Source organism: Pipra filicauda, unplaced genomic scaffold (assembly GCF_003945595.2).
Source record: "Pipra filicauda isolate LSUMZ 115617 unplaced genomic scaffold, ASM394559v2 scaffold127_size2900866_pilon, whole genome shotgun sequence".
Taxonomy (NCBI): Eukaryota; Metazoa; Chordata; class Aves; order Passeriformes; family Pipridae; genus Pipra; species Pipra filicauda.
In genome coordinates, this window is record NW_024103740.1 from 1,060,603 (window position 1) to 1,072,907 (window position 12,305).

General features: G+C 42.0%; 1 protein-coding gene across 3 annotated transcripts in view; it reads left to right on the forward strand.

Moving 5' to 3' along the window:
* The first annotated feature begins 1,458 nt into the window (after positions 1-1,458).
* Positions 1,459-12,305, forward strand: part of NDE1 (nudE neurodevelopment protein 1) — a 42,235-nt gene continuing 31,388 nt past the window's right edge. For 2 of the 3 annotated variants that reach the window (XR_005566819.1, XR_005566817.1), the window contains exons 1-8: positions 1,459-1,717; positions 2,269-2,422; positions 5,438-5,586; positions 5,917-6,053; positions 7,096-7,272; positions 8,323-8,414; positions 9,439-9,575; positions 10,689-10,878. Coding sequence is in view for 1 of the 3 variants with exons in the window: in XM_027743991.2 (XP_027599792.1) it covers positions 1,632-1,717; positions 2,269-2,422; positions 5,438-5,586; positions 5,917-6,053; positions 7,096-7,272; positions 8,323-8,414; positions 9,439-9,575; positions 10,689-10,782 (1,026 nt within the window). In the remaining 2 variants the exon portion in view is untranslated. Of the gene's footprint in view, positions 1,718-2,268; positions 2,423-5,437; positions 5,587-5,916; positions 6,054-7,095; positions 7,273-8,322; positions 8,415-9,438; positions 9,576-10,688; positions 12,072-12,305 lie in introns of those variants that run through there. The other variant, XM_027743991.2, reaches the window with a different exon arrangement.

Here is a 12,305-nt window from a genome sequence, read left to right on the forward strand (position 1 = left end):
TGACGATGTGCTCAATTATCTGATAATTGCTGGGCTGGGAGAAGGGCTGTGGCATTGCTTGGTAAGAATTGGACTTTAGGTTGCCAGACTACTTAGGGTACTTGATACTCTTGTCTGTAGGAGAGGTAAGAACTCCTTTGGTTTCTCTCAGTGGAGTTGTTAGATAGATGGCTGTTAATCCTGTTTACACCAGGGGATTTTTTGGAGGAGAAAATCTTGACACAGTTTATAAATAATTTTTTTCCATTGAATTAAAGGGATGTGCAGTGGATGCACATTTTCTTTAGCTATGACAGTAAGAATAGAAGGCAGGGCTGACATCTAAGTGGTCTTTGAAGGCTTTGGCTGTCTTTCTCTCCTTGTTCCATCAGGATTAGTTCTTGGAAATGTTTTACTCCATAGAACTGAAGCAGAAACTTGGTAGAATTGTGTTCCTTCAGTCATTAGATTTCAGTGATACAGTTTTCTGACAACTGCATTGTCATTAATTGTTCAATTCCACCCTTTTTTGCCTTTCTTGATTCACTTTGGTTTCTCTTAAATTGTCTCTGTGGCATCTTTGCCACACCCAGGGTTGGACATGGGCAGATTATGCAGAGCACTAGGTTTGGTGTTTCTCTGTTGTTAAGACTAAATATAAAATGTTATAAGACTCATATAAAATGATATTTGCTACTGATCCATTTATTAGAGTTCATCATGCACATCATAGGGCATTTATTTAGTTGTGTTGTTTTGATACTTAAGTCTTCAAGTGGGAGTGACCACCCCGAGGTTCCTGATTCTCCTGTGGCTCTTTCATGTGTCATTCCCATTTGGGACTGTGTCCTGTGACTGGGTTTATGCTGGCACAGGGACAGCTGGATGGTCTGGATTGCACACTGGGTTGCTGCAATCTATCTGCATACCTAACCCAGCCAGGTGCTATTCTGCCAAAACCTCTGGGGAGCTTTTATCCTCGCTTCTCTGGGAATTTCAAGAGCTCCCTTCTCCCATGGCTCTCTGAGGTATCCATATGTATTGTAGCTTTCAGCCATACATGGGTTGTGATATTTCCAATTTAAAGGTGGGTAGCTTTGTCTGTGTTGACCTAGGGAGAAATTTTTCATGTGTCCAGCAGTTTTGTCCACAAAAAGCTTTACATGTTCCTGGAAATGTTAACACAGGAAATCAGTATCTCTGAGTACCTTATCTGTGTCTCTTTAAAGTTTCTGTTTAATTTCATGCTAAGTGTCTTTAGGGTTGTTGAATTGCAGTGTCTTGGAGCTGAAGTTGTGCCTGAGATACCTTCTTTGCCTTTTGTTCTCTGTGCATTGGCACAGCTGCAGCTCAGGTTGGGGTTTGGTGCTCTGTGCTGTGCAGTCCGAGGGTGTGGAAGGTGCTCATGGCTGGGGATGTGGGGAAAGGGACCCGGGGACTCAGCAGGGGTTCTTTCCCATTTATGGTTTGTCTGATGGTCCTGACAAGGCTGGTCTTTAGTTTGGTCTCCAGGCAAGCAGTGACTGTGGGAGAGGAGGGATGTTCTGCTCTGCAGCAACAAGGACCGGGGTAGCTCACTGCCTTAGGCTCGACTTTTTAATTTTCCAGGGAGGGAAAAATGAAACAGGAGTTTTAAACTTTGAGGACTCATCATGGAAGACTCAGAAGAACATCACTTCAGCTCAGTGGAGGAGGAAACCAGATACTGGAAAGATTTGGCTATGAAGTACAAGGAGTGGTAAGGCACTGGCTTCCTTCATTGGATAGGGTGCATGACACTGTGTGCAAAGATGTCAACCAGGTGTTCAGACCTTTCATTGCTCCTTGTTCAGCTTGCCAGAGGATTGTTTCAGTAGAATTGTTTTCAGAATATGAGAGTACATTTCCTTCCATCTTTCTCTCTGTTACTCACTTTTTATTGCTAATCAATAATGGCTTTGTTCGTATTTCCAAATAAATAACTGAACTGAATAACAGATGAAATGTGCAGATGGCAGGGGACAAATTACAAGCTAAAGGGATGTACACACATCTATAGTGTGAAGACAGACTTTGGGATTTTTCTGTTTATTTGGGATTTTTTGATTTGTTTACAAGTTCACTACATGCTTTCCATGCTCGATGGGGAAACATTTGCATATAGTTCTCTCTTCCTATTGAATAGATATGTTGGAGAAGGGCACAGAGCCTTCTATGTTAAGGGGCAGTATTTTTTTTACCTTGAGTGAACAAGAGATATTTTTTTCGTTGTTCATTATGATGAGCTCTGTTGCTGGAATTGCTCTCTAGTGCTGAGAATACACAGGAGGAACTGCGTGAATTCCAAGAAGGGAGTCGAGAGTATGAAGCTGAACTGGAGGCTCAGCTGCAGCAAACAGAGTCCAGAAACAGAGACCTTCTGTCAGAAAACAACCGTCTGCGGATGGAGCTGGAGTCAGTGAAGGTAAGAGGGGATGGTGCCTATAGAATGTGTACATCCAGAGTGCAGAGGTGTGGGACAGGCACGTGCAGATTCAGCCTGGCTTGTGAAAAAGCTTCAGCATTACCAAGAAACTGAACAGAAAACTGCAGAAAGGAAAAGCTTGAAAAATTAAGAAATACCAATGTGATTTCTACTTTGAGGGTTCTGGATTCCTTGGTGGTGTTCCTGCACCCCTGTTCACAGGTTGTGGCTTTGTGTCAGGATAGATTTCAGATGGGAGAAAATTGTTCACAGTAGAGTGGAGACTAAGCATGAACATACCAGAGCTGCTGCTCTATTCCTTCTTCTGTCTATTTAATGCTTTTGTTCGCAGCTTTCTTGCTGTCTGCGTTACACAGGCACAGATAATATTGCAGAACAATCAAAACACAAACACTGCAGCTGTGTTTTTGCGTTACCTAAGAAAACTCAGAAGTTTTAAACCCTTTTTACATAGTCATGTATTTATTATCTGGCATTCCAGATAAGCTGGGAAGCAGCAGCCAGTGGGTAACCCATAGAACTGAGTCATAAAACGGTTTCAGTCCTGGTTTTTTTACTGAATCTATCAGTACTTGGGGAAAAATAAGTTATCCTCTTCTACACTTGGTTGGCCTTCTGTGAATCGAAGAACCAGCAGGAAGGCATTAACTTCCAGAACTATAAAACATAAAGGATATGAACTTATTGAGATGGAACTTCTTACCATAGTGACTTAAGAAATAATGAAGCTATCTAGGGTATGTAGAGTGATGGGTGCCTCATTTCAGTCTCATCAAAGGTGCTGCTAGTCCTCTGTGCTGGTTGGCAGGTTTAGGAAATACTACTATATTTTTTAAAATTTGGGAAAAAATTGTCACTGAAATTGGTGTGCCTTTTCAAAGTTTGGTTCTAGGCCTTTTGCTTACAGATTGAGTTATAGTCACTCAAGAAACACTACACAGTATTTTGTAGGGCTGGGTCAATCTCTGTGGAAGCAGAGATTAATGTAATTACACTTCTTCTACTCAGTTGGATGCAATAATGAGCTAATGGGAGTGAAGGTATTTGTATAAGGGATTAATCACCGGATGAATCCATGTTTGCAATGCCTTTTGTTTAAACTGTTTTACAAATTACTGTCTTAAGGAAATACTCTTAAATTTGAGGCAGATATCCTGTCCCTCTAGCACCAACTTAGCAATTCTCCCCCCCTGCTGCTTTTTGATAGCAAGACCTCCAAAGTTTGTTTCTTGTATTTGTTATGTTGCATTGATCTTTGTTCTTGTTGTTGAAGTGACTGAGCAGTATTAAATGTTGTGTGTGTTGTATGGAGTATTGGTCTGCTGTTCCATGTAGCCACATAAACCTATGGAAGCTGATGGGTTTGGGGAGAAGACAAAAGTTGGACAAAAATAAAGCCTATAGTTCATTGGATGGAAGAGTAGCTGGGATGAGAGGAAGGGACAATGGACCAGCCAAAGCAGTTCAGAATGAAAATAGTAGGAAACAACATATAACTCAGAAAGTGAAGGGTAGCCATATTTGAGAAAATCTGAAATTATTCTTCATAGTAGATAAACGTATTTTGCTTGAAATAAACCATTTAACAATTGGCTATTCATGCAGCCTGAAAACTGCAGTAACAGCCTGTGGTGAAGGAACAGAGCCACCATTGAGGGCCAGATCAGCTGATAGTTTATTACAATTGGCTAAAAACAAAGACCCAGACCTTGCAGTTCTGGTCTTTTATCTAAATCAATTCAAGAGCAAAGCATTTATCTCGAAGCTATTGAGCAGCAGTGTTAACTGAGCCCATCAAGGGTTGGTGTCTGCATCTAGGTCAGCACTGGTGAACTTTGCCAGGCCCACACAGCTTGTGGCTTTGAGCTTACCAGCCTAATGTGTGTGTGCTTGCTCCCCCCTCAGAAACCAGTGGTCACACTACTTGAAATCTAATGGAAATAATGCTTTGGAGGGTTTGTTTAGAGAGTCCTGAGTAGCTAGTTGGAAGTAATCTGCCTCTTGGAGGCTCTTAACTGAGCTTCAGAGATCCAGAATTATAGCAGTGTCACCACACTGTAATAAAATAATTTCTTAATTGAGAATGGGTATCTCTTTCCCTCCTCCTTGTCTGTGCATTTATGTGCTAAAATAGCTGTCTTCAAATTACCATTCACTAGACTGTGTGCCGTGGTTTTCAAATTCCAGTGCATGCATTTGTTTTCAGTGACTTCAAGTGTTTTGTACTTAAATTGGGGATGGAGAGCACTTCAGGAATGCTGCTTATACAGCAATCTTGGCATGTTGAAGTGGTCTGATAGCAAGTTGGTGGAGTATAAAGTGTCATAATAGACAGTGTGCTGTGAAGCTTTCCCTGTCATGTGCTGTGGAACTAACCCCATATACAGTGGCAGTGCAGGAGAGAGAGATCTAATGTAGAAGCTAAGCCTTCCTCTTCGCCTGTGCCTCTCTTAAGTGTGCCCTTGTATACATGCTATAAAGGGAGACAGAGTTTGGTTTAGGTTCACATCCAAAGTATAACTCTGAACCTGCTTTGGGCTAATAAAACCCTGGGGGAAATGCAGAATCTTGCTGATTCCACAGCAGCATGTGACAGTGTCACACTTGGATTTTTTTTTTCTTGTTATTTTGGCTCATAAGTACTTCATATCAGAGTTGAAAATTCTCTTGCATCCTGCTTTGTGTACTGCTAAAACTCTTGGGGCTCAGAAATTATGCTGAGTTGTGCTGTCTGGGGGGGGAAAGGAATGGCCCTGAGTTGTGACGATCAGGGAATGTTCCCCAGCACTGTTGTTTGATAAGGAGTGCCAGGAAGAGCTCTTGACTGCTGGCAGCTCAAAAGTATGTGAGCAACTGGCTTTGTTGGAATTTTATCGTATCGAAAGGGATAAAAAACTTCAGAACATCTGCCTTTAAAGGAGCTCAGAAAAGGGCACAGAAAGAGAACATGTGTTGCTAAGTACCTGGTGTGCTGTTTGATTTGCCTTTGATTAGGAAAAGATTGAAATGCAGCATTCAGAAGGATACAGGCAAATCTCTGCGCTGGAAGATGACTTGGCACAGACAAAAGCTATTAAAGATCAGCTTCAGAAATACATTCGAGAACTTGAGCAAGAAAATGATGACTTGGAAAGAGCAAAAAGGTGACCCATTTTCTGTGTTTTCTTTTTCTACCTCTGTTCTGTCCTGAGGTGGAAAACAGCTGTTTGTGCTCATTAGCATGGCCATTCTGAACTAATCACTGAAGTGATGATTGTGTTGAAGAGATTGATAGCAGATGGGAAATGTGATAAATTTATTTTTCCCCTTCTACTCCCCCCACTGCACTCTTTCATATCTCACAAGCTAAAATAAAAAATAATAAAACAAAGCAAACCAAACAAAAATGCAACAGTATCCCTTTTCTTCTCAGTGAGGGCATCCTCTATGTTCTTGAAGGATATGGTAGTAACATCTTGTGCACTCTTTTTCAGAGCCACTATAATGTCTCTGGAGGATTTTGAGCAGCGTTTAAACCAGGCTATTGAAAGAAATGCTTTTCTGGAGAGTGAGCTGGATGAGAAGGAAAACCTTCTGGAGTCTGTGCAGCGCCTGAAAGATGAAGCTAGAGGTTAGACAGAAATTACCTGTGTCTTTCCCTTGGCCCCCTCCTGGCTTGTAGCTGTTCAGTCCTCTCTATATATCTCAGAGCTTGGTTTTTAAGTTTACATCTTTAAAACCTGCTATATGAAATGTAGAAGCAAGTAAGGAAACTTAAGACTGTTCCACCCCCACTCCTTGAACTCCTGACCTTGTTCCAGAGCAGATCACAGCAACAAAAGTCTATTCCAGCCTTCTCCTAATCTGTGGTCGTGCTTCAGGGCCTTAGGGAGTTGAAAAGAGCTAGTCCAGCTGGGGTATGTGCTGGTCTGGCTGCCTGTAACACGTGAAGGTCAGCTTTAATATGCACTAACCTTATTGTTTCCTGGCCTGTTAAAAGGGGAGTCAGTGAAACACTAATGGGGAAGTAAAACAGGAGGGCTGTGACTGACTTTTGGTTGCCTTGGAATAGCCTCACGTGCTGGCTTCTTGATAACTGTCAATAAGGCTGGGTGAGAAGAGAGAGACCTTGGAGCTGGAGAAATGTCTATTTTCAGAACTTGGATTCTGTGCCCTTGAGTGGTATCCATAATCTACAGCCAGGCTGTGGGACAGAAGTGCTCCATCCCTTGGTTAGATAACTGTGTAGCTTCCACCTGGCCTCAGCTCAAGTTTTTTTCATGTGGAAACCAGGCTAGAAAAGAGTACAATAGGTGGGATCTCAGCCTTGCAGGGAGCTGGAGTGTAGCCAAGGTGCGCCAAGTTGCTGAGCCTCAGACTTGATGTGCCTCTGCTTGCTAGCCTGTAACTTTGGGAAAGGAGTTAATTCCCTGTCTCAAGGGGAGCCTTGTAAAGAGTATGAAAATGAAAGCCAGGTAGTAGCAACTGAGCTAATAATACCAAAACATCTTGAGCCACAATCCTGGAAAGGCCTTTAGTTATCATCCAGATTTTGAAGGTATGCCTGGAGTAGTCTTTACAAGCATAAGTGACTTGACTTCACCTCCGTGAGCAAAAGATTATCTGGGTGGATACATACTCCAAAGGCTTGCTTTGTGTTGCTTCCTTCACAGACCTGCGCCAAGAGCTTGCAGTGCAGCAGAAACAGGAGAAACCCAAAACACCGATGCGAGCGACCCTGGAAGCAGAAAGAACAGACACTGCAGTTCAGGCTTCCTTGTCTGTGCCTTCAACCCCCTCCCTGCGCCGGACACCCATCAGCATCCCCACCCCTGCGACGTTTAGGAGAGGTGACTGACAGGGAACCAGAAATACTATTTGATGCTCTCGTTTTTACTATAGTTTGTGGTGAAAGGAGGAATGAAAAGAAGGGAAGAGGGTTGAGTGTTTCAGTTAAATACACCGTAATCCAATCACCGTGGTCTCCGTATTCATAGACTGATTTTTGGAGTTTATTCGTGGGCTATTCATTTCCATTTGACTTGCACTGTCCAGTAATAATAATTGTGAGGGGTAAGATGAGCTATTGGGACTTTACTGTTGGTTCACAACTGTCCCAGAGATGTTGGTCTAATTTAGGGGAAAGGTTTTAAAAGCCTGTGTGATCTTTTAATGTCACACTCACGTTACTTGAATTGTCTTCTCTGAGAGAGTAAGTGCTCTTTGAGAGAGACTTTTTTTTCTCTCTGGAACAGCAGAACACTGACAAGTCATCCAATCTGTCTTTACTAAATATCTCTACTTTCAGGTCAATTATATTGTTACTTATTTTTTGTGAGCATTGATTGTTTCTATATTTCAAACCTCTCACACTAATTCTCAATTTAAAAGCCAGAAATGTGTGTAACTGTGTTCATACTTAAAGTGCAGGGAGTTGTACTGTCACATTCTGATGATTTGATATTATAGCTCTGAGCACTAACAAAGTTTGTGGACTTCAGTATCCTTAACCTAAAATGATATGCTTTTGTGAAGGAATTACTGTTTCTGTAGAAGTGAGAGGATTTGGAGATTTGTACTAAAATGGTAAATGATGATCCTCTGGGAGGACACATCCCTCTGGTCCCACTGCAGCAACAGAGACAGAGCAGGCTGGTAGAACAGATCTCTAGAAACCAAGCCACAACATGTCTAGAGACTTCATCTTAGTGTAATGAGCTGCCTCAGGAAGGCAGTGCTTCATATTCCTAATGGATATGAAAGATCTGGAGGTGAGATACAAAAAGGTGAGGATATTGCTGTTTCCTCTGCTCTGTATGTTGATGTCAGGCTGTCTTCTGACTTCGAGTGTCAAAGCTTTTTTTTTTTAAATGAGTAACGTTCTTTAACCTGCCCTGCAGGTCTGGAGGACAGTTATGGTGCAACCCCTCTCACACCTGCTGCAAGAATATCTGCACTTAATATTGTGGGAGACTTGCTGCGAAAAGTGGGGGTGAGTGATTTCCTGCCAGCCGAGGCTCCTGGAGAGGTGGAGCTGTTGGAAACTGCTGCCAGCACTATTTGTGCTGCTGTTCAGGGGAGACTGGAAAGAGTCTCCTGCCCCCAGGTTAGCTAAGCGTGGCCTTGAAATTGGCCTGGACTTCCTATGTTTCTGACCAACCCCCAAATAAAGATGGACCTTGCTCTGCTTTTCTAAGTTCTAATCCAGATGGGGATAAAATCTCCTCTACAAATTTCTGTAAGTGCACGTACAGAAAGAGTAAATTGGCATGAGGAAATTAAGAAGGGATCTGCTCCTGGAAAAGACAGAGATGAAAGAAGGCTGGTGCCTGCTGTCCAAAGGGCTTCTGCTGAAGTTTGCCTTGAGAGCCCAGTAGTCTTTTGAGCAAGGCCTAATGTCCTGTTAAGCTATAGTTTGATATTTAAGGTGATGCTGACGATGGAAGTTATCCCATGACTCCTGTTTTCTTCCTTGTCCCTTGGTGCTGTGTTGTTACAAGCATTTGTATGACTGCTGGGCTGAGCTGCAGAACTGATACAGCTGAAAAGTAACTCACAATAAATGTGGAGTGATCTAGGAAGGGAGCATGTGGTAGAGAATAGGGTATCTCTGGCTCAGTTCCCTCTGGTGTACCACTGAATACATACAGCCTGCTGTGTGTCTAGGGAAGCAGATAGTTCAGATGAACATTTAGTAATCTAAAAAGTGATGCCTGTAAGAAAGATGTCAAAATCTCCCTGAGGAAGCTGAAGATTTTGTGGTTCTGCTGGTAAAGAGCATCAGCTCCCTACAGAAACAGAGATTTAGCTTTAGAGAGATGACTGTTTTCCTCTCTTCAAAAATTCAGAACTCATGTGGCACTGGGGTCAGCAGGTTCCACCACTGGACAACTCATTCTTAAAGAAAGAAAAAAGCCCCCAGACCCACACACTTAATGCAGTTTTGGTGTGCCACAATGCCATCTTCTGAAATAGAAGGGTGAATCTGACACTTGTCTCATGTGTGTTTAAATTAGGCTTTGGAGTCCAAACTTGCATCTTGCCGAAACTTCGTGTATGACCAGTCTCCAAACAGAACCTCGGTGTCCATGTACATGAACAGAGATGTCCTTGAAACGCGCCTGAGTCCTCACCCGCCTCTCTGTGACACAGGGTGAGTGCTGCTCTCTGCTGGTGTCTGACAACTGCTGGTGTTAGAACTTAGGGCCTGGTATTTAGTAGTGAATCTTTGTTTTGGTAGAGACAGATTTGTTTCCAGAAGACGTGAAATTCAGTTTTTCGGGATTAGGATTTGAACATTTCACATCAGTTTAAAATTGGAATCACTAGTTGTCGAATTTCACAGATTAGCTGAAATCAGGTTTTGGATACTACAAATTCGAAGCAAATGCAAGATGTGTTTTATTATAAACCAGCGTTTAAAGGGGACGAACTCCAACAGAGGAGCTCTTGCTTATTGGCTCAATTTGTTTTGTGCTTGAAGTTCTTGTACAAGTGATGTCTCTGGAATGTTATGGCATGTAGGGACTTATCCCTTATCACAATTAAGACTCTCATTAATGGGAGAACTGGAGAAAAGGTAAATCATAAGTCCACTCAGTCAGAACACTTTACAGTTGCTAAGATATGTTTTCAAGGAGCAGCTGATGGGAAGTAACATTATTCAACTTAAACATTTCTCTGAATGCTTGAACTGGTTGTCTTATTTTAAACAAATGAAGAAAAATCAGCAAGGTTATCACAAATTACAGTTCAGTGTCTACTTAAACCCTGACAATCTTGTACTGCACATTCTTTTGATTCTCTTTAAGTGCCAATAGTACAGTTTGTTCCAGACTTAATTATTCATCTAGACCCTTGCACTGTGAGTACTGGTTTGTCCTGTCACCCAGTGCCCAGTGTTGTCGTGTGGAAAGAGTGTTCCACGTAGAACTATCTATCCAAGGGGAGAAACTTCATGGAATTTCCTACAAGAAAGCCTCAGGGGCTTACTTATTCATGCATCTGATTATATATCTACTGCTGTAATGCTAGAACTGAAATTCCAACACCTGTAAAAGATAGTGCTTGCTACTCGAAGGGAAACAGAGCCCTGTGTTACAGTGGAAACTCAGCCCAGTTAAGGAACAGGCTCACTTAGTGCTCAGAGTGCTGTTCTTTCATCTGTTGTTTCTCAAGCTCAGCGGTGTGCTCTGGAAGTGAGCAGTTGTTTTGAAGTTGGTTACACTGAGCAAGAAATGCACCAACTCCTGTTTTGTATTTGCAGGTTAGCGAAACGCCTGGAGTTTGGAACACGGCCTTCAAATATTCCAGGACCAATGAGCCATCCCTCACAAAGTGTTGTCAAGATGCTGCTATGAAAAGCCTGGTTGGCTTTGGAAAAGGAAAAGAAAATGTATATTTCAAACTTTAGTTTTAAAGAGAATATCAGTGAGCAAACAGGCAGCAGTCTCAGGGTAGGTGAGAACTGAACACAGAGCTACAATTGTCCTCCTGCGGCCTTGCCCAGTCTGGTGGGTGGGTAGTGTGACAAAGCAATGCTGCCTGGCACTGCAGGACTGAGAATTGCTTCCTGCATCAGCTGCTGTAAATAGCTCCTTGAAGGTTGCTTCTTTTGACACTGCCAAAGCCACTGCCCTTCTACCTACAGCAGAGACAGTATTCCCTATGCATCCCCTCAGGCCTTGGCTTTTGGTGTTAATACAGCACCAGGGTGTTCTGGCTTGAATTCTGCTTTCTATCGTGGGTGTTGTGTGCTGCAGTCACCCAAATCAGGGGAGTGTTTTTATGTGGAGAAAGGTGTATTTCTGCAGGGAAGCTGCTCAGCTCCTTGTGGGATATTTTGGTCCTCATGTTGCTGCACAAAACCCTGGCTCTGTAGCGGCAAGATGTTTCTGTAAGCAATGATTTGCCACTAAGAACAGGTCATGGTTAAATGTGAGACATTCCCAGTGCTCCTGAGTGCTCAGGAGATCCCAGAGCAAGGTGAGGGACTTGAGAGTGACTTAACATATCTTTTTTTTTTTCTTTCTGACCCATAAAGTCTAGTAGTTGTAGGAAGCCAGAGACCTGATTAAGTTTCTAGTTCTAACATCTTGACAGATGGGTTTTACTGCTTTACTAACTTCCCTTTATTAATGTGCCTTGGGTATTAGTGATTTTTTTCTTGTTTTATTTTTCTATGCGAATATATGCTTTCAGCTGTTACTAATATAGAAATGGTTTTTTAATCTGAAAAGTCTTTTATGCTAGACAAGTGTATATGAGTAGAGAATTATTTTTAAATTGGTTTTTTCCCCTGTAGAATATTACTGCATTTGAATTTGTTTTTCAGATGGAGTAGGTTCACTCACAGTGTTGATGTATTTTATGGAAGCCTCTACTTGCAAAAGTAATCATGACTAAACAATTTTTATGGTGTTTTTTTTGGGGGGGATGGGGAGAGCTTACTTGACAAAAGAATACATAAATGGGTTTGGTGTTTTTTTGGGTTTTGTTTGGTTGGTTTTTTTTTAAGAAAATGCTGTGAAAACAGCCACTGATGCATATTTCTCTGGAATATGAAATAACCACAGATCATTTCCATTCTTCAGTCCACCTACAAAGTTGGCTTAACTGGGGAGCAGAATAAAGTTTATTTTGAATGCTAGTTGTTGATGCATTTTGAGTTTTTCTTGCAAGTTGTTACTGTGGTTTATACACAGAGGTTTGCTACCAGTTTCTCATCTGTTTCTGATCAATTAAGAGATATTGTTGATTTTGCTGAATCATGCAAAGATTTTCCTACATATCTTTCTTCTCATTCTTTCCTACCCTAAGGAATGTAAATATTGCCATAGCTCAAGATTCCTCTGGAATTTAAAGTGCTTACCATTGGCATTTC